The sequence below is a fragment of the Mustela nivalis genome (assembly GCF_964662115.1).
Source record: "Mustela nivalis genome assembly, chromosome: 12".
Classification (NCBI taxonomy): Eukaryota; Metazoa; Chordata; class Mammalia; order Carnivora; family Mustelidae; genus Mustela; species Mustela nivalis.
In genome coordinates this window covers 11,514,335-11,534,062 of record NC_139031.1, presented here as the reverse complement: position 1 = coordinate 11,534,062, position 19,728 = coordinate 11,514,335, and the positions used below count along the sequence as shown (strand labels likewise).

The following is a 19,728-nucleotide window of genomic DNA, read 5'->3' as shown; positions in this document are numbered from 1 at the left end:
GTTCCCAACAGGTGTTAAGCATTGATGTGACCACCAGAGACATCAGCCTCCATAATTTCATTTCACTGACGTGGAACACTCTTTGAATTTTTAGAACAAGATCTTAATTACGAACAGCTTTGGAACTACTTATATTTCATGCTCATAAAATTATTGTGTGTTCTTAATTGGTTCATGCTTAGTATGGGTAAAGTATTTTATTAATTTTGTTATATATTTTGTCTGTGTCTTAGCCCTGTGGTATAGGCCATAGGGAAGTGTGGGAAGTCTATGGGTTGTCTTCCTGTTGATAAACATGGTACTGATGGCTCATCATACAATATCTACTGAAGATGAACTGGGTCCATGATGAAGGGGCGTGTGTGTGTGATCAGGGATGGGCTCCACTCTTGCTAAATACACATGATAAAGCTTGCCAGCACAGTTCCAGGTCCTGGGGTTGACTAATGCCTCAAGAAAGTACGCAGAAAGAACATCTGCTTGTTGTTTATAGGGAGAGGGGAGCAATTGGCTGAGAGCATGATATGAGAGGAAAGAAAGGAACTACAGGAATGGTTAGCAGGAAGGATGAGAGGAAACAGAAGATGGTGATAAGAAATGATCATGACAGGTAATATGAAAACACAAAAATCTAAGTAATGGTAGCCTCATGGGAAAGGCCAACTCACATGAAAGCCAGAAGACAGATGGGGGAACACAGAATATGGAAGTATGTGTGAGGATGAGATTGAAGCAGGCAAAACTGAAGAAAGGAGTTTGAATGTAAAAGATGTAACTTATTTTTGCAGTGATATCCTTTGAAATGTGTAAATCTTATTTCTTCGCTCTGTGCCTAACATGTATAACCACAGTTGACACAAATGCATGCAACTTAAATGCGAGAGAAAAATAAAACAAGCAAATTTACAAGAGATTTTGAATTTTATGATATTTTTACCCTTGGGTAACCTACCTTTGGGATTAAGTCTTACTGTTTGACAAACCCTTGTAAGTTGGTCTTATTGTCTTTGGCATCAGAGTTCCTGCAGTCTAACCACTAATGGATTTATGATTATCCACCCTTTCTCTCACATCTCTGGAATGGGTTTTTCTTAAGATTCAGGTTTATGGGAGCCTTTACTTGGGTTGTGGTGGTTGTTTTACTCATCATAGCAACTGGCAAAATGTCTGGGAAAATGTCAACTGGCAAAAAGGGAATTTGCATCACGATTGGTTAAAACCTGAGATAGATAAAATTTGGGATAAAGAAATGGTATATTAGTGTTCAACAGAGATATTGACTTTTAGTATTCCTCGAATAATGAGTGGATTGGAAACAAGTGTGTATACTTCCCTAAATATTTTTTTTTCTTTTTTAAACACCAGGAATGCATCCTATTTTAAAGAAACCCGATTATATTAAAATACATTTATATGAATATTTTAAAAAATTAATATAATAACATGAGGCAATTTTTAATGATTACATTAAATAACAAAATCTAGTGGTGGGCTTTATAAGGTCATAATTTCAATGTCATGATCGGCATAAACAATATTTTGAGATACCTACTATAAGTTTCATAATGTGATATGAAAATATCTGTGATTCTATTTTTGAGAGACTGACATATATTGCTAACACTGCCATGCTCTGCTATCTACATTTATAATCTAAGAAAATGCTAAATCTCGGTTAGAAATTAGTGAACAAAGACGTATTTTCCCCATCAATATTTTCAGATTCCCGAAGTTATACTCCTTGCAATTCTGGGGGTCCTAATTCAAGAATTCCCTGATTAAGGCACATCTGCTTCTCAAACTTCAGCTTAGCAACTGGGTCCCTATGTAGCCATCACTGTTGTAAGAATTCCCAAGCCACTGTCAGTTACCTGTCTTGAATTCATTCAGCCTTTTGGCTTTTAAACAGCCAGTTTCTTATGGGCTTGAAGACCTTCAGTGTAAGACTGAAAAGATTCTTAGCAGCTCTGGGAAGGGCATCAGTGAAGGAATTGGGTCTGTGGCTCTCTTAGTGTCTCTTTCTAAGCAGAGCTGTCTTCCAGTGCCTGGACCCACTGGTTGAGCATTTTCTGCTGCTTTTCTCTAAACGAAAAGAACTCAGAAGCAATCTTTAGGGTCAGGGACTTGGTTAAATCACTTTGTCTCTCTGGGAACATGCCTCCTCATCTGCAAACTTCTAGTGCCAGAGTAAAGCTGTGATATCCTAACTCTGGAAAGGGGCTCTGCATTGTGCTCTAGGAGAGGGAAGAAGGTAGATTGGCAGGGATCTGAGCTCCCCATCCTGGCTTCAATCATTTACTCAGTTACATACTGGAATTCTATTTGAATAAAGAATTCTAAATATAGAGACTGTCTTTTTTCCATTGTATATCCTTCCTGCTTTGTTGAAGATGAGTCGACCATAGAGTTGAGGGTCTATTTCTGGGTTCTCTATTGTGTTCCATTGATCTGCGTGTCTGTTTGGGTGCCAATACCATACTGTCTTGATGATGACAACTTTGTAATATAGCTTGAAGTCAGGTATTGTGATGCCACCAGCTTTGGTTTTCTTTTTCAACGTTTCCCTGGCTATCCTGAGTCTTTTCTGATCTATAGAAATGTAAGGATTGTTTGTTCCAGCTCTGCAAACAATGTCAATTGTATTTTTATAGGGATTGCATTGAATATATTGATTGCTCTGGGCAACATAAACATTTTAATAACGTTTGCTTTTTCCATTCCATGAGCATGGAATGTTTCCTATCTCTTTAAGTATTCCTCAATTTCTCTCATAAGTATTCTTTCTTTTTTTTTTTTTAAGATTTTATTTATTTATTTGTCAGAGAGAGAGAGAAAGAGAGCACAAGCAGGCAGAGGCAGAGAGACAAGCAGGCTCCCTGCTGAGCAAGGAGCCCCACATAGGACTCGATCCCAGGATCCTGGGATCAAGACCTGAGCTGAAGGCAGCGACTTAACCGACTGAACCCCCAGGTGTCCCTCTCATAAGTGTTCTGTAGTTTCTAGAGTGCAGGTCCTTATCTCTTTGGTTAGTCTTATTCTTAGGTATCTTATGGTTTTTGATGCAATTGTAAATGGGATCAATTTCTTAATTTTTCTTTCTTCAGTCACATTGGTAGTGTACAGAAATGCAACTGATTTCTGTGCATTGATTTTGTATCCTATCACATTGTGAATTGCTGTATGAGCTCTGGCAATTTTGGGGTGGAGTCTTTCAGGTTTTCCACATAAAGAATCATGTTATCTCTGAAGAGTGAGAGTTTGACTTTCTCTTTGGCAATGCGATTGGACCATTCTCTTACACCATACACAAAGATGAAATCAAAATGGATGAAAGACCCAAATGTGAGACGGGAATCCAACAAAATGTTAGAGAAGAACACAGGCAGTAACATCTTTTACCTCAGCCACAGCAACTTCTTGCAAGACATGTCTCTAAAGACAAGGGAAACAAAAGCAAAAATGAACTATTGGATTGCATCAAGATAAAAATCTTCTACACTGCAAGGGAAACAGTCAACAAAGCTAAAGGCAACTGGAATAGAAGAAGATATTTGCAAATAACATAACAGATAAAGGGCTGGTATCCAAGATCTGTAAAGAACTTATCAAATACCACACCCCAAAAACAAATAATCCAGTCAAGAAATGGGTAGAAAACATGAACAGACACGTCTCCAAAGAAGACATGCAGATGGCCAGCAGACACATGAAAAAATGGTCCACATCACTTGTCATTGGGGAAATACAAATAAAAACCACAATGAGATACCACCTTACACACCAGTTAGAATGGCTAAAATTAAGACAGGGAAAAACAGGTTTTGGTGAGGATGTGGAGAAAGGAAAACCCTCTTACACTCTTCATGGGAATGCAAGATGATATAGCCACTCTGGAAAACAGTAAGGAGGTTCCTCAGGAAGTTAAAAATAGAGCTACCCTATGACCCAGCAATTGCACTACTGGGTATTTACCTCAAAGATACAGATGTAATGAAAAGGAGGGGCTCCTGAACCCCAGTGTTCATAGCAGCAATGTCCACAATTGCCAAACTGAGATGTCCTTCAACAGATGAATGGATAAAGAAGATGTGATTCATATATACAAGGATGTATTACTCAGCCATCAGAAAGGATGAATACCTACTATTTACGCTGATACGGATGGAATTGGAGGGTATTGTGCTAAATGAAAGAAGGACATCAGAGAAACACAATTACATCATACGATTTCACTCACAGGTAGAATATAAGGAATAACACAGAGAATCATAGGGGAGGGGAGGAAAAAAATGAATGTGGAGAAATCAGAGAGGAGGCAAACCATGAGAGACTCTTAACTCTGGGAAACGAATTGAGGGCTGTGAAAAGGGAGGGGAGTAGGGGTATGGGGTAACTGGATGGGCATTAAGAAGGGCACATGATGTGATGAGCACTGGGTGATATACGCAACTAAAAAAATCATTGAACATTACATCAAAAACTAATGATGTACTATATATTGGTTAATTAAATTTAAATTTTAAAAAAGAAAGAATTTAAAGTATATGCGTTGTATATGTATACATATATGCTTAATATATAAAAGTCTATATAACATGCTTAAATTTTTTATTTATGTGGACTATTATCTATCATATACATTTCATATAACATATTTGTGTAAAACATTTGAAAATTAGTACACCAAATCAGCAATTCCACAAATACTTTTGTTCCAGCACCTTTTTATACTCTTAAAAATTACTGAGGATTCCAGAGCTTTTGTTCATGAGGTTATATCTATTGATATTTATCAAATTAAAAATTAATATTTATCATATTAAACCTAAAATTAATGTTACACTGTATGTTAACAACTGGTATTTAAATAAAAACTTGGGAAAAAAAATAAGAATGTCTACACATGGAGCCATATACACTTGAGGCTACCTTGAAGCAGACCTTGTAACATGGACCTACATTTGTAACTCCTGGCCAACTATTTGGGGAAATTTTAGAGTCTTTTTGAGATATTCTCTCTCCCTAAAACCACACAATTTCCCTTTATCTCTTTGCAGGTATGCTTAAATTAAAAAAAAGAAATCTGAAACCCTCTCACTTAAAGAGGAAGAAAATTCATTCCATTTCTTATTAAAAGCATATTTTTAATGATCTAATATTATCTCATCTATTAATAACATTAATATTATAGGTACCTACAAAGACAAGGTTGTGTTGGCCTTGACAGGTATGGTCCAAGTGTCAGTACCTTTTCCTTCTTGTCATTATAGCAATTTCATTGAGATTTTTGCATCTTGCATTGGAGGGTGGTGCTTTGAAAGTTAAGGGTCATGCATATTGTTGGTTTCTGTCTTAATGATTCAACTCTCTGCTTGCTTTGATTGCTTTGTAAGTTTTGCCGAGAGCTAACTTCACCATGCCTTCTTACTAATAAACAATTGGAAGATACTGGGTTGCATGCTTGTTTCTTCTCTTTAAAATGCCTCTTTTTCATTGGTCAGCATAATCATGGGACCCAATATCTTCCAGTTGCTAGTTAGTAAGAAGGGATGGCAAAGTTAGCTAATTTCTGCACTTCTGGAAACAGATTATAGCTGGGGTTGTCAATACTGAAATGTGAATGATGTCATAAGTGAGCATGGAATGCGGGGAGCTAAGAGTAAAGTACCACAAAAAGAATAGAATGATCTTATGTAGTAGCAAATCTCCTTTCTTGATCTTTTGCCAAGATATTGTCCCAATTTGAAATGCCAAGTACACTTTCCCTCTAACAAAGGCTCTCTTTTACTGGAGCAAAAGATAGGTGTTTATGTCATTCCCAAAGTTCCCAGAGTTTTTCTGTGTATGTGTGTGTATGCTTTCCATACACTTGAGGATTTGAAGCAAACATGGACTACTATGGCTACTATATTACTATGGATCTTAGATGCCATTGAAAGATGGCATGCCCTCATATATTGTTATATATAGGGTAAATAACCATATATTCTCATATATTGATAGTGGAAATGTAAAATGTTGTCTGTCACCATTTTGGAAAATGCAATTCTTCATAAAGTTAAAGATAGTGTTCCCATATGATCCAGAAATTTTACTCTGAGGTGTGTCCCTGAAAGAATTGAAAATACATATCCACACAAAAACTTGCACATGATGTTTATAGCAGCAGTGCTCCTGAAAGAAAAAAAAAAAAAAAAGAGAGAGAAAAGAGAGAGAAACAACCTAAATGTACATCAACTGTAATATATTGATGTCATGGATATCATCGAGCTGTAAAAAGGAATGAAGCATTGATACCTGTGTAAAATATGATTGAATTTTGAAAACATTATGCCAAGTAGAAGAGGCCAGACACAAATGGCTGTATATCATATGATTCTATTTATATGAAATGTTCAGAATAGGTAAATTCATAAAGATAGTAGATTAGTGATTGCAGGGATTGAGGAGAGGGGGGATGGGGAGTGACCTTGAATGAGTGATGGATTTCTTTTGGAATGATGAAAATGTTCTGCAATTAAATAGTGGTGATTTTTGCAAAACTCTGTAAATATACTAAAAACCACTGAACTGTATATTTTGCAAGGGTGAATGTCATGGCATACGAGTTATGTTTCAGTACAAAAGTAACACACTTTAGCTAGCTTAAGAACAAAAAAGAATCTTGAAAGATTTTCGTGACTCACTGAAACTCCAGGAGGACTAGATTGTCAGGTTTATAGGCTATGTGGCTAGGTACAGCAGCCTGTTTACCTTGTAGGAGATTCCACTGCCATGGTCCTTAGCATTTGTCTGGCAGCTTATCCCCCCTATACCAAGCGTAGGATGCCACTAGGTTCCCCAGTCCCTGCTGCCTCTGAAACAATGTCTCTTCACCATTCTGGATTCATAGGCACATCTCATTGGCCGAGCACAGACAACCTGCCTCTCCCTTGGCTGAAAGGAAAATTGTGAAAGAGAATTTCTAGCCTCTTACTTGGGATCAGCGGGACAGAACCCCAAGGTGGAAAGTTCCTTAAATATTAGAAGTTTTTTAAAGGTGCCAAACAGTCAAAGAGCATGACACATTTCCAGTAGTGGTATCTTCTCACTTTAAGATTATATAGCATCTACTTTGATGGTGTTTATTTTATTGAGAACATTTGATGGGAATGCTTATTTAAATTAATATCTGAGTTACTCAAAAGAACTTTGGTGGTTTTATTAAAAAAAAAAAAGAAGAAAGTAGAAAATAAAAATAAAAATAAAAATAAAGCAGGAAGAGGTACAGGTGCTGTTTAACTCCTCCACTGCCAAAATGAAGAGAAAACCACTGGCAATGTTACCTGTCTAACTCTGTAGCTCACTACATGGCAAAAAGCTCAAGCATGTGACCAATTTGACAAAAGGATTACCAGTACTCATTAACTAACCATGAACCATTTAACCTCATAGAAAAGTGTTTCACAAGAATATTTTAAAAATAAAGACACAATGAGAAATCACCTGACACCAGTTAGAATGTGGATGTGGAGAAGGAGAAACCCTCCTACACTGTTGGTAGGAATGCAAGCTGGTACAACCACTCTGGAAAACAGTATGGAGGTTCCTCAAGAAGTTAAAAGTGGAGCTACTTTACAACCCAGGAATTGTACAGCTAGGTATTTATCCAAAGGATACAAACAGAGTGATCCCAAGGGACACCTGCCCCTCAGTGTTCATAGCAGTAATGTCTATAATAGCCAAAATGTGGAAGGAGAGGATATGTCCTTCCACAGATGAATGGATTTACTCAGCCATCAGAAAGGGTGAATATCTACCATTTACATTGACATGGATGGAACTAGAGGGTATTGTGCTGAGAGAAAGAAGTCAGTCAAGAGACAGTTATCATATGGTTTCACTCATGTGGAATATAAGGAATAGTGCAGAGAATCATAGGGGAAGGGACAGAAAACTGAATGGGAAGAAATCAGAGAGGGAGACAAACCATGAGAGACTCTTGACTCTGGGAAACAAACTGAAGGTTGTGGGAAAGGAAGGTGGGTGGGGGGGATGGGCTAACTGGGTGATGGGCATTAAGGAGGACATGGGATGTGATGAGCACTGGGTGTTCTATGCAATTAATGAATCATTGAATGCTACATCAAAAACTAATGATGTACTATATGTTGGCTAATTGAATTTAAAAAAAGAAAAAAAAAAGACTTTGGGAGACAAAATGAGAAAAGGAACAATATGGGTAAACCAAGCAAGAGCTATTCGTTTTTTCATTTACTTATTCAACAAATAGCTACATATTTATGTGGGGCAGAGTGCTAAGCACAGGGTCTGCAGGTATGACTGAAGACGGCCAGCTCCCTGAGCTCTTCAGGCTATGTGGAGAGACAAGCAAGTATAATGCAGTGTGACAAGCAAAGTAATTGGATATGAACAGGAACACAGAAAAAGCATAACTATAAGAACAAAAGCCCAACTTCCCCTTTTATTAACAAATGGAGCTTTCTCTAAGTCATAAGGAAAGCAAAGGCCCTTTATGGTTCACTGGAAAATGCACTCCTCTCCTCCAATCGCCGTCAAACTTACAGTGCAATAAATCAATCCTGGCAGAAGCCGTCTATACCACACCTCTGCTCAGTGTTCCTCAAGAACCAGTGAGGGATAGACACAGCAAATAAAGCGATACTGCTATGAGGTGAGTACTTTTCTCCAAGTATGTGGTGCTTTGAATAAGTAGTGTTCTGTTCTTTTAAATGTCCCTGTCTGCTCTGCTAAATGATCTGGACAACACAATGCTTTTTGTTCTGGGTATTTTCATTCTTTTCCAGAGACTATGAGGAGTGGGGATGAGATAGTGCATGGAGTACAGGCTGACTGGACAGGAGATGGGCCAGGAGAGGTTTAACAGATGGGGAGGGTCAAATGCAAGGTGTTCCTCTCTCACTGAGACAAAAAAAAGGAAAGAACAGATAGGATACTTCTGGAAGCTAGCTGAAAGTGACATGGATTGGGAAGTTAGTGAATGCATCTATTTGAGCAGAGAGAGAAATGGTATATGATCATTAAGTTAATTAATAATAACCTGGTTTTAGTTGTTCAAAAATTGTGTTTGATAAAGGAGAGTGTAAGAGTGGGTTAGCATAAGAATGGCCATCCTGTAGGCTGGGAAACTATGTTACTGAGGGTCCCTAACCGGCCCACACTGCGTGACTTGAGATAAGAGAAAGGAGCTAAAACCTAAAAACTTAATCATATACCACCAGGGTGGTTAGGCGGTGGCGCCACTGGGACCAGACGTTAATGAAAAACAAATAGTTAACTTGCAGAGATCACAATCCTGAAAGACAGGAGTCTCACTGGGTTTGCAAATGTCCTGGTGATTTACAACAAAAAGGCTATCTTTTCAATGGCCCAATTTCCAGAGACAAATGACTCAGTTCCTTGAGGCCTGGTGTCGCCCTCCCCACCATAAAACTGAAGGAGGCTGAGGCAGAAAAAAATGTAAATAAAGTTAAATCTCTTCTAAACCTAAATCTCACTTAACCGCCAGGTGACACTGGGGTGGCAAAAAGTTAAACAAAGTTAAACTGTCAAAGTGGGGCACAAGATATATATGTAGCTATGAAAAAGTGCCTTGAAAATGTTATATAAACCCTTGGCTTTGAGGGCTCGGGGTCCTTGTCGAAACCCCCTGCACCGGGCAGATACTTGGACCCCAGCTAGCTGGAAATAAACCTCGCTGTGTGACTTGCATTATCGAGAGTATTCTCTGCCTGACTGAGGGGTGGTCGACTCTGTCCCCTAACAGAGAGTAGCTCTGAGGAGGGAGGGCTTCTAAGTAGGAGAGACTTACTACCTTTACAGAATGCTCTCTGCCAGCATGGCAATAGTTCCTGTGGCAGGAAAATGCCTGAGGCTGTCCCCAGAGTCTTCTGAACTTCTTGAGCCTCGGGTATTGAGCCTGCTCCCTGGAAGTTTTCAGGAGCTTTGGAAGAAGTAGTTGCTTTGGGTTTGTAGAGGTGGGGAAGGAAAGTCTCGTCGTGGAAAGACACAATGCCTGGAGAAGGGAAGATGAGTGACAATCTGCTTGCTGTGGTAGTGAGTCATAGGCTGTATGCATAAGTAACGAAGTCAGGTACAGCAAGCATATGAGGTTGGTCCCTCAGATTTCTTTCACTGCCTGAAATTCTACCATTGGAGATCCAGCCTCTAGATCTGTAAACCCTGAAGCCTAGGAGACATTGTAGAGAGAGTGCAAATACTCGGACTAGTTTAAGAAGCAGAGCCTCAGTGTTTGCCTCAGTTGTACCACTAACCACGGTTAGGCAAAATACGCTAACATGGACATAAGATTGAGATCATAATGCCTGCCTGGTCAGCTTTGGTGTAGGGGTATCATAGGAATATAATATTATATGTTACATACATCTTATAGGGATTAGAGTAAAACTTGGAATAATTTAGAGGAGAGACACCTGATAGATTTAGGTTAACAGGAAAAAACAGTTAATATACTCTACCTTCAGTTCCAAACCCCAATCCTAACTCGACCCTCCCTTGGCAAATTATATGTAGACCCTTGCTTCTTACCCCCATTTCAAAATGAAGGTGCCTATTACACATTAACCAAAAGTTTGCCGCAATTAAAAAGTGAAACTATGTGCATTGGAAATACTTATAGAAATGGTCATGGCAATGGGCCAGGGCTGACAAGAGCACAAGTACAGGGAAATGCAAAGTTAAAGGAATATCGAAGTAGGAAAAAGAAAAAAGAAAATTCTTTTTTCACATGGATTTATAGATTATTACTACACAGTTGTTGGTTTGGTATGGCTGGAACATAGGGGAGAGAAGAGGCGGGCCATGCAGGCATAGATGTCACGAAGACCTTTGATTACAAAGCTAAAGAGTGTATTTTATTTGGAGAACCACTGAGGACGTGTATATAAGAAGACCAAATAACCCTGTTTTTTGCAGCAAAAAGACTAATCCATCCTCTGATTAGAAGCAAGAAGCCAGTGAGGAAGCTGTGGTCACAGTCCAGGCCAAAAATAATGGCCTGACCAAAGCATTTCCAGTAGGAATGGAGAGGAAGAAACAGATCTGAAAGATACTGAGGAAGAAGTCTGACTGAACTAGTGACTGGCTGTGAGAATTGCAAAAAAGAGAGAAGTCAAAAAAGTTATACGGATTTTTTTTTAACAAAATTGTGATTCTGTTCCTCAAGATATTAATTATTGAGGAGAGGCCAATTGGACAGAATTGGTGGAAGTTAGGGCTGGGGTGTGGGGAGCAGAGAACACATGTTCAAATGTGTTGAATTTGGTTAAGTGTGTTGGACATCCTGGTGAGATATCTAATAGGCAGTTGCACATATAAATGTGAATCTCTGGGCTAGAAATACAGATTGCACTGCCCTCAGGTGTTATATGAAATAATATGAGTGGTGGAGCTTGCTAAATGAGAGAGGATGGTGGACCTATGTTGAAAATACAGGGAATATCAATATCTTAATGAAACAGAGAACTAAAAGAAAATTGAAGAGGAGCCAGAAAGGTAGGTGAAAACCAAGATTAAATGACAAGGAATCCAAACATGGAGAAATTTTAAGAAGAAGGAGTGGTTGATAGTGGGGTGATTAAGAGAGTGCCCATTGTATTCAGCAGCTGAATCACTGGTGACCTTTAGGGGAATTTCAGTGGAATGCAAGAAACAGAAGCCGTGCCAGTAATATACAAGGAAGGTAAGGCAGACAGTGTACCATTATCTTTTTGGAAAGTTAGCTATAAGAGGAAAAAAAAGTTATATTGGTACCTAGAGAAAGACACAGAGTAATCACCAGAATTTAGGGCGACTTGGGGTATACTTTTGAGGGGAAAGAATATATTCAGAGGCAGAGGTTGATAATGCAAGGAAGAGGAAGGATAATTGGCGGAACAAGATTTTTGAGGAATTCCAAGTGTATGAGATCTGTAGAATAGATACAAGGGTTATCCTTAGCAAGAGGAGAGAAAACTCTTCTATTGAGAAGAGGGGAAAAATAAGTTTACTTAAATACAGATAATTTTTATAGAAAAGCTTGGGTTGAGAAGCAGGGGGATGAAATAGTTTCTTCAAAATAGTTGTTTTGTTTGTAACGTTGGAGATGATACTGGTTGAGAGTAACAGTGTAGGTAACAACAGTTGGGGCTTGAAAACAAGGATCAATGTTTGACGTTTCTTCTGTGAAAAATGAGAGAAGATGGCAAGACTGTCCCTAGGCTTGAAGGCCCAGTATATTTGTCAGATTATGAACCCTGTGGCATCCCCATTGGGCTGATTGCATAAACCTGGAAGGCAGAAGTTTGGATCAACGGTTTCATTGTATAGATTCAGTTAGCAGATGAGGGAGCAAGGACTATTGAGGACAATGTCAGAGAAGGGTAATAGCCAGGAGGCTAGGAGGGACTAAGAGATTAAGAGGAAGTGGAACAGAAAAGAAGCCTCAATGAGATCAAAGAATAAACAGTGCAATAACAGGATAAAAGGGGATGGGTTTCTGCCCAGTAAATAGGAAAGCTAAGAGTGAGTTCAGAAATGGAACAATGCTCGAGAGTGATGCATTCCAGGGCGTGGTCAATGTACAGCCCTGGTGGTGGGAGGAGTGCTGAAGATGGTGGAGAGTCAGTCCAGGAATGACATGGTGAGGGCCGTCATGGGGTTGTGAGACATATGTATAATGTGAGATTTGTTATAAATAGAGCAGAAACTTGGGAGTACCTCCAGAATCTTACGTCTGGAGATGAAGAAATGCACACCCAGACAGTTAAAATGCCCACCTGTTGGTATGCAAGTCAGGGCAAGAACCAAAACATTCTTTGGTTCCCAGTTCACTACACACTCCAATGCACCAACTATTTTAAAACTTGGGTCTATGTATGCATGACTGGCAAGGCTATGGTGAGCCACCAAATTTATATGGGTTTGTGTGCTGTGACCATGCAAGCAAGCATTGTGTTGGAGATCAGGATTAGGTTCAGTCTTAACAGAGTTATAACAGAATTAATCACTTCTAAATAATTAAACATCTTGCCATAATGGCATGGGAATTGGAATAAGAAGACCAGGATTCTGGTTTTGTTACATTTTCCTTCCCTGAGTGTACCCTCCACTCTACCGCCCAGGGTGGGTGTGAGGATCAAAGTGGTGTCTAAAAGGGCTTTGTGAAGCACCTCAACCCCTCATCTCTATCCTGTATTCCGTTCTTTATGTCTGACATATTCTTGCCTTAGACAATACTCAATTCCTCTGCAGACAAAAAGGCAAGGGTTCTAGAGGTGATGGATGCACAGACTAGAGTTAATTTTAAATACTGTGATGAGTGGAGACAAATACTCTCTGGTTTATGTGAGGAGGAATGCTTGTAATTAAGTCATCTCGCAAATGAGTTCACATTCTAATCATGATGCCTCTCCTTTTGGATTGATGGAACTTTGTGGTTTGCTTAAATCCCATTATCTGTGTCCATCTAGATGGCAAGGAAACTCACTGTATTGGAAGTCCTTCTGATCATCTTCTTCCTAACTGTGCTGGCCTTAGATATCTTCTTGATGTTTTTTGTGTTTGAGAAAACTGAAGGTAAGGAAGATGCTTGTGGCTTTGGGGTTGGAAGGATTATATTCCTTCACTCTTCAGCATGGCACCATGTTGTATCACTCAAAATCCACATCCACAACCAATCTTCAAAAGACAAGTTTTCTTTTTTCTACAACAAAACCTTGAATGCCAATGACATTCAGGATCTCCCAAGTCCCATTTGATGAAATTTTAACAAGATGCAAAATTAGGCTTGTCAGATGTCTGTCCCTCAATCCAGTCATAAAGTAGTAGAGCCTTCAAGTAGAAAGAACAGTTGAGGTAACAGTGCCCAATCCCACTACATTATGGAAAAGGAAATCAGGTTGCAGCAAGTTGATTAACTTGGCTTAAATATATCAATTATAATCAGCCTCCAGCCCATATTCTGATTGAAATAGCTATGATTTCTTCGTCAATAACTTTGAAACTGTTCTCTTTCACACAGGAGCATCAAGAGAATGCTTTCTCCTCCATGCACATGATATTCTAAATAATAAAATAATAGTGTGTAATATAAAAATCTATCCCTAATTAAAACAGTATTTGTGGTTTATTTTGCTTGCTAAAGCTCACATTTACATGTAGATTAAGTGTATATTGAGAAGAAATTGTGCTGATAGCAGAACCCTACCTACTCAATCTCTCTTCACTATTATCCACAGTAAACATTAGGGTGCTTTCTAGGAACAATTATGTCTTTGAAAGAGGATTTGAAAAACATTGATAAAAGCTACTTTTAGACCATTACTATTTTTACCCTATTAAATTTTGTTTGGGTAACAAGTCCCATGACATTACTATCTAATGTACATGAATAAGTAGTTTCTTTTAGTTAACATAAAACTAGATCTTCATGCCTCCATTTACCTGAAACCACAGTCTAATTCATGCAGAATAGTCAACTCTCGCCTGTTCTATATATTGGGCTTTTTTCAAGATGTTTTTTGAAGATATGCTTCCCTGAGTTAAAAAGGAGGCTTCTTTCTTAATTTCTTTTATTTTGGTAAGAACACTTAACATGAAGTCTACCCTCTTAATAGATTCTCAAGTGTACATCGGGCACAATTACTCAGAGGCACGATGTTGTACATCAGATCTGTAGAACTTATTCATCTTGCATAACTAAAACTTTATACATGCTGGTTAGCAACACTCCATCTTCCCCTACCCCTTGCCCTGGCAACTATCATTCTAGTATTTGCATCTGTGAATTTGACTATTTTAAATACCTAACATAAATGGAATCATGCAGCATCTGTCCTATAACCAGCTTATTCCGCTTAGCATAATGTCCTCCAGGTTCACCCGTGTTGTTGGAAATGACCGGGTTTCCTTCCTTATTTTACAGCTGAATAATACTCTGTTATATATACACATACCACATTTTTTTTATCCATCCATTGGTTGATGGATGCCTGGTTCGTTTTCACATCTTCGTTATTTGTGAATAGCACAGCAATCAACATGAGAGTACTAGTATCTCTTTGAGGTTTTGCTTTCAATTCTTTGAATTCTTTGAATAAATATCCAGCAGCGAGATTGTTGGATCATATGACGGTTCTATTTTTAGTTTTTTGAGGAACCTCTATACTGTTTTCCATAGTGGCTGCACCAATTTGCATCATTCCCACCACGGGCATACAAAGGTTCCAATTGTTCCGCATTCTCACCAAAACTTACTTTTCTTTCTTTATTTATTTCTTTTCTTTTCTTTTTTTTTTAATATATTAGCCATCCTGAGATATGAGATGATATCTAGTTGTGGTTTTGATTTAAGTTTCCCTGATGATTACTGACATTGAGCATCTTTTCTGTTAGCCATTTGTGTGTCTCTAGAGAAATGCTTATGGAAGTCTTTTGCCCATTTTTTAATCAGATCCTTTTTATTTGTTTTTACTATTGTGTTGTATGCATTCCTTATGTATTTTAGAATTTTGCCCATTTTCAGATAGATGGTTTGCAAATATTTTCTCCCATCCTTTATGTTACCTTTTCATTCTGTTGATGGTTTCCTTTGTTGTATAGATTTTATTTATTTATTTGACAGACGAGAGAAAGAGAAAGCACAAGCAGGGGGAGTAGCAGGCAGAGGGAGAAGTAGCTCCCTACAGAGCAAGGAGACCTATGTGGGAATCAATCCAAGGACCCCAGGATCCTGACCTGAGCTGAAGGCAGACACTTAACTGTCTGAGCCACACAGGTGTCCTAAGGAGTTTCACAGTTTCAAGAGTCTTACATTTAGATCTTTAACCCAATTTTAAAATAAATTTTTATTTAAGTATATATACAAACAAGAGCCATAAATATAGGAGAGTTGTTTTGAAGTCTTTTTTGAATAGAAACAAAGGTATTAAAGGGTACCTATTATGCCCGCAGTAACTGTTGACTCAAGCTTCAAATGGAATTCTGGGTGTTGACTGGCTCATGGAGCCTGTTAAACTAGATCCTACTTCTGAAGCTACATTGCAGGGTGGCAGAGGTGGGGATGGAGCTTACAAAGGTGACAAAAGCTAAAGTAAGGGGCGCCTGGGTGGCTCAGTGGGTTAAGCTGCTGCCTTCAGCTCAGGGTCCTGGGATCAAGTCCCGCATGGGGCTCTCTGCTCAGCAGGGAGCCTGCTTCCCTTCCTCTCTCTCTGCCTGCCTCTCTGCTTACTTGTGATCTCTCTCTGTCAAATGAATAAATAAAATCTTAAAAAAAAAAAAAGCTAAAGTAAACATAGCAATGTTGAGTGAAGGTCTTTGTTCAAATTGGAACAATAATATCTTTCCAGTTTACCTCACAGATGGCTGAAAATGAGTGGGGGAAAATAGCAAAAAAATAAATGTATGGGACAACAGGATATACACATGTAAAAAAATAATGCTGGATCCCCCCCTGATATCACACATTATAGTTAGCTCAAAATGGATCAAAACTTGAATTGTAAGAGCCAAATCTATAAAATTCTAAGAAGAAAACATAGTTATAGATATTTTCACCTTGGGTTAGGCAACAGTGTCTTAGATATAACACCCAAAGTGTAATAACCAAAGAAAAGATAGGCAAATTTTACTTAAAAAATTTTGTGCTTTAAAGGACACTGTCAAGGAAGTGAAAAGACAGCCTACTGGATGGGAAAACATATTTGCAAGGAATATATCTGATTCTTGTATCCAGAATATATAAAGAAATCTTCCAATTCAAAACAAAATAGAAAAATAATCTAGTTTTTTAAAGTGAGCTGAGGATTTGAACAGACATTTCTTCGTAGAAGATCTATAAATGGTCAATATGTCATGAAAAGATGTTCAGTGTCAGTTTTTGGGAAATGCAAGTCAAAATCAAACATTCTTCACACCCACTAAAATGTCTATCATGAAGAAGACAGACAATGACCATTGTTGAAAATGTGGAACAATTGGAACTCTCATGTACTGCTAGTGGGGATGTAAAATGGGGCAAGTCCCTTTGGGAACAAGTCTGGCAGTTCCTCAAAAACTTAAAGATAGAGTTAACCACATTACTTAGCAATTATATTTCCAGATTTATAATCAAGAGAATTCCAAACATCTGTTCATGCAAAAACCTGTATAGGAATGTTCATTGTAGAATTCTGTGCAATAGTCAAGAAGTGGAAACAACACAAATGTACATGAACTTTGGAACGGAATTTTGTAAAGGGTTAGATATCCATACTGTGGGTATGATTCATCCATAAAAAAGAAATGAAGTACTTATTACATGCTGCGCCATGGGTGAGCCTTGAGAATAGTTACGCCAAGTGAGAGAAGCCAGACACCAAAGACCACATACTTTACAATTTCATTTATATGAAGTACTCAGACTAGGCAAATCCACAGGGACAGAAAGCAGATTAGGGTTTGAAGAGACTGGGAGAAGAAGGGGGTAAGGAGTGACCACTCATGGGTACCTGCTTTCTTTTTGGGCTGATGACAATGTCCTGGAATTAGATAATGGTGCTTGGTTGCACAACTTTGTGAAATACTGAAAACCATTCAACTGTACACTTTAAGAAGGCGAAAATTTTATGGCATGTGAATGATATCTCAATAAAAACCAACTGAACAAAAGGCAAATGTGTTCAGCACTTGTATGCACATGTAGATACCGGCCACTAGTAAGCATTGACTGGAGAATTGGCTGAAAGTCTATAACTTTCCCTGCACCCTTCCTGGTATTGTGATTGCACTATAAATGTTCAACTTTTTCCTTTAATTCCTATGCAGAGGCTGCATTTGTTCCAGAATGCCCAGAGATCCCTGAGTCAGAGAGGATAGACTGTGCTCCAGGCCAGGTGGTGTCAGAGGTCAGAAAAGTGGGCTCCCTGCTATTGGTCTTCTGGGTTTTATTTAAAAGAAATGAATATATGAAATATATGAAGCAGGACAGGGGTGGTGGTGGAAGGGATGGAGGGCCCCTGATTTGTTTGGAGTCATTTCTTCCTTGCCTTATTAAAATAATCAGCAACACTGTGGAAGCAGGGGAAGCAGGAGAGGGTAAATGGAAAGCGAGGAGGAGGAACTAAGTGAATGTTGGCTCATGGGGTCTCGAGTCTGAAGAAGGGGGGATTCCCAGCATTACTAAATGTGTTCTAAGTGTGATTCCAAGGCTAGCCATGAGAAGGTGAAATATCTGTGGGCTAGACCATGTATTCCTTGCGAACAGAGGCCATCAAGCACATTTGGATGACAGTCAGTCACTTGTAGAACTCCTGTGATTTGTGACAACAAGAGACTTCTAAAATGGGGTTAAACAGATCACTAAATTTTATTCCTGGCACCAATCTTACCCTCTATGTTAACTAACTAGAATTTAAATAAAAACTTGAAAAAACAAACAAACAAATAAAAACCCAAACACAAAAAAACACAATGTTTTCTAACTGGTGCTTTTTAAATTACTGATTATTCTATATTTATTTATTTTATATTTATATATTTATGTTATATTACATCATAACATATTAATTATATAATTGGCCAGCTGAAATTTCCTATCATTTCTAAATTGTTTCTGTAGTTCTTCTTGAGTTATTAAGTATACAGTTATATTCTAGGCAAATAATAATACATAAGAATGTGTGGTACCTAAACAATAAATCTTGGAACATTGCAAAAATTAAATTAAAAATGCAGTGGCAACTGGAAAAAAAACAAAAAAGAACGGAATTTCCAGTTCATAGGATATATACATCTTTATCTTTCAGTGATATTGCAAAATAGTTTTACAAAGTGTTTGCACCAATTTACACTCCCTGTAGCAGTATATAAGAGCAATTATCTGCATCCTAACCTACTCTTGGTGTTTTCTCCTTTTTCTTTGTTTGTTTTAATGTAATTTTAACTTAAAAATTTTCATATGGAGGTATAGTTGACACTATGTTATTTTAGTTTCAGGTGTACAACTGGTGATTCAACATTTCCATACATTACACAATGCTCACCCCGATAAGTATAGTTACCATCTGTTACTGTATAACAATATCACAATATCATTGACTACATTCCCTATGCCATGTACATCCCTCATGACTAAAGAAGCTAACCAGCTTTTCACATTACTTCTTGGCTACATGAATAATCACATTTGTGAAGTGTCTTTTAATTTTTTAACCAGTTTTTTTTCTGTTGGGCTGTTCATATTTTTCTTATTGCTTTGTGGTAATCATTTATATATTCTGGATACAAATCTTTTATCAGATATCTATCTATCTATCTATCTATCTATCTATAGATAGATAGTATCTTCTCTTTTTTTAAGTATCTTCTCTTATTCTGTGATTTGACTTTTAACCCAATGATGACTTTTGATGAAAAGTAGTTATTAATTTTAACAAAATCCACTTACAGAGTTTTAATATTCATTTTATATTCTATTTAAAAATATTGCCTACTTCAAAGTTAGAAAAATATATTCCTATATATTCCTGTAAAAACATTGCTTTATTTTTCAAATTTAGATTTTTAAGCACGCTAGAATTGATTTTTGTGTATGGTATCAGGTAAAAGTCCAGGACATTTCTTTTCTTGACTCTTTAATAGATCCATCACCTCTTATTGAAATGACTATCTTTTCTCTTCTACATTGTAGTGGCACCTTTACTGTAAATTTTATGTCTCCGTGAGGACCTA

General features: G+C 37.9%; 2 protein-coding genes across 3 annotated transcripts in view; both read left to right on the top strand.

The window, feature by feature from the left end:
- The window catches only part of MGAM (maltase-glucoamylase), an 88,718-nt gene extending 87,807 nt beyond the window's left edge, over nt 1-911 (top strand). For both annotated transcript variants that reach the window (XM_082693846.1, XM_082693847.1), the window contains exon 48: nt 12-911. In XM_082693846.1, the coding sequence (XP_082549972.1) occupies nt 12-86 (75 nt within the window). In that variant the 3' untranslated portion in view covers nt 87-911. The remainder of the gene's footprint in view (nt 1-11) is intronic.
- A 7,689-nt stretch (nt 912-8,600) lies between these two features.
- The window catches only part of MGAM2 (maltase-glucoamylase 2 (putative)), a 94,038-nt gene continuing 82,910 nt past the window's right edge, over nt 8,601-19,728 (top strand). The window contains exons 1-3 of the mRNA XM_082691721.1: nt 8,601-8,674; nt 13,491-13,596; nt 17,824-17,903. Coding sequence (XP_082547847.1) covers nt 13,491-13,596; nt 17,824-17,903 — 186 coding nt within the window. The 5' untranslated portion in view covers nt 8,601-8,674. The remainder of the gene's footprint in view (nt 8,675-13,490; nt 13,597-17,823; nt 17,904-19,728) is intronic.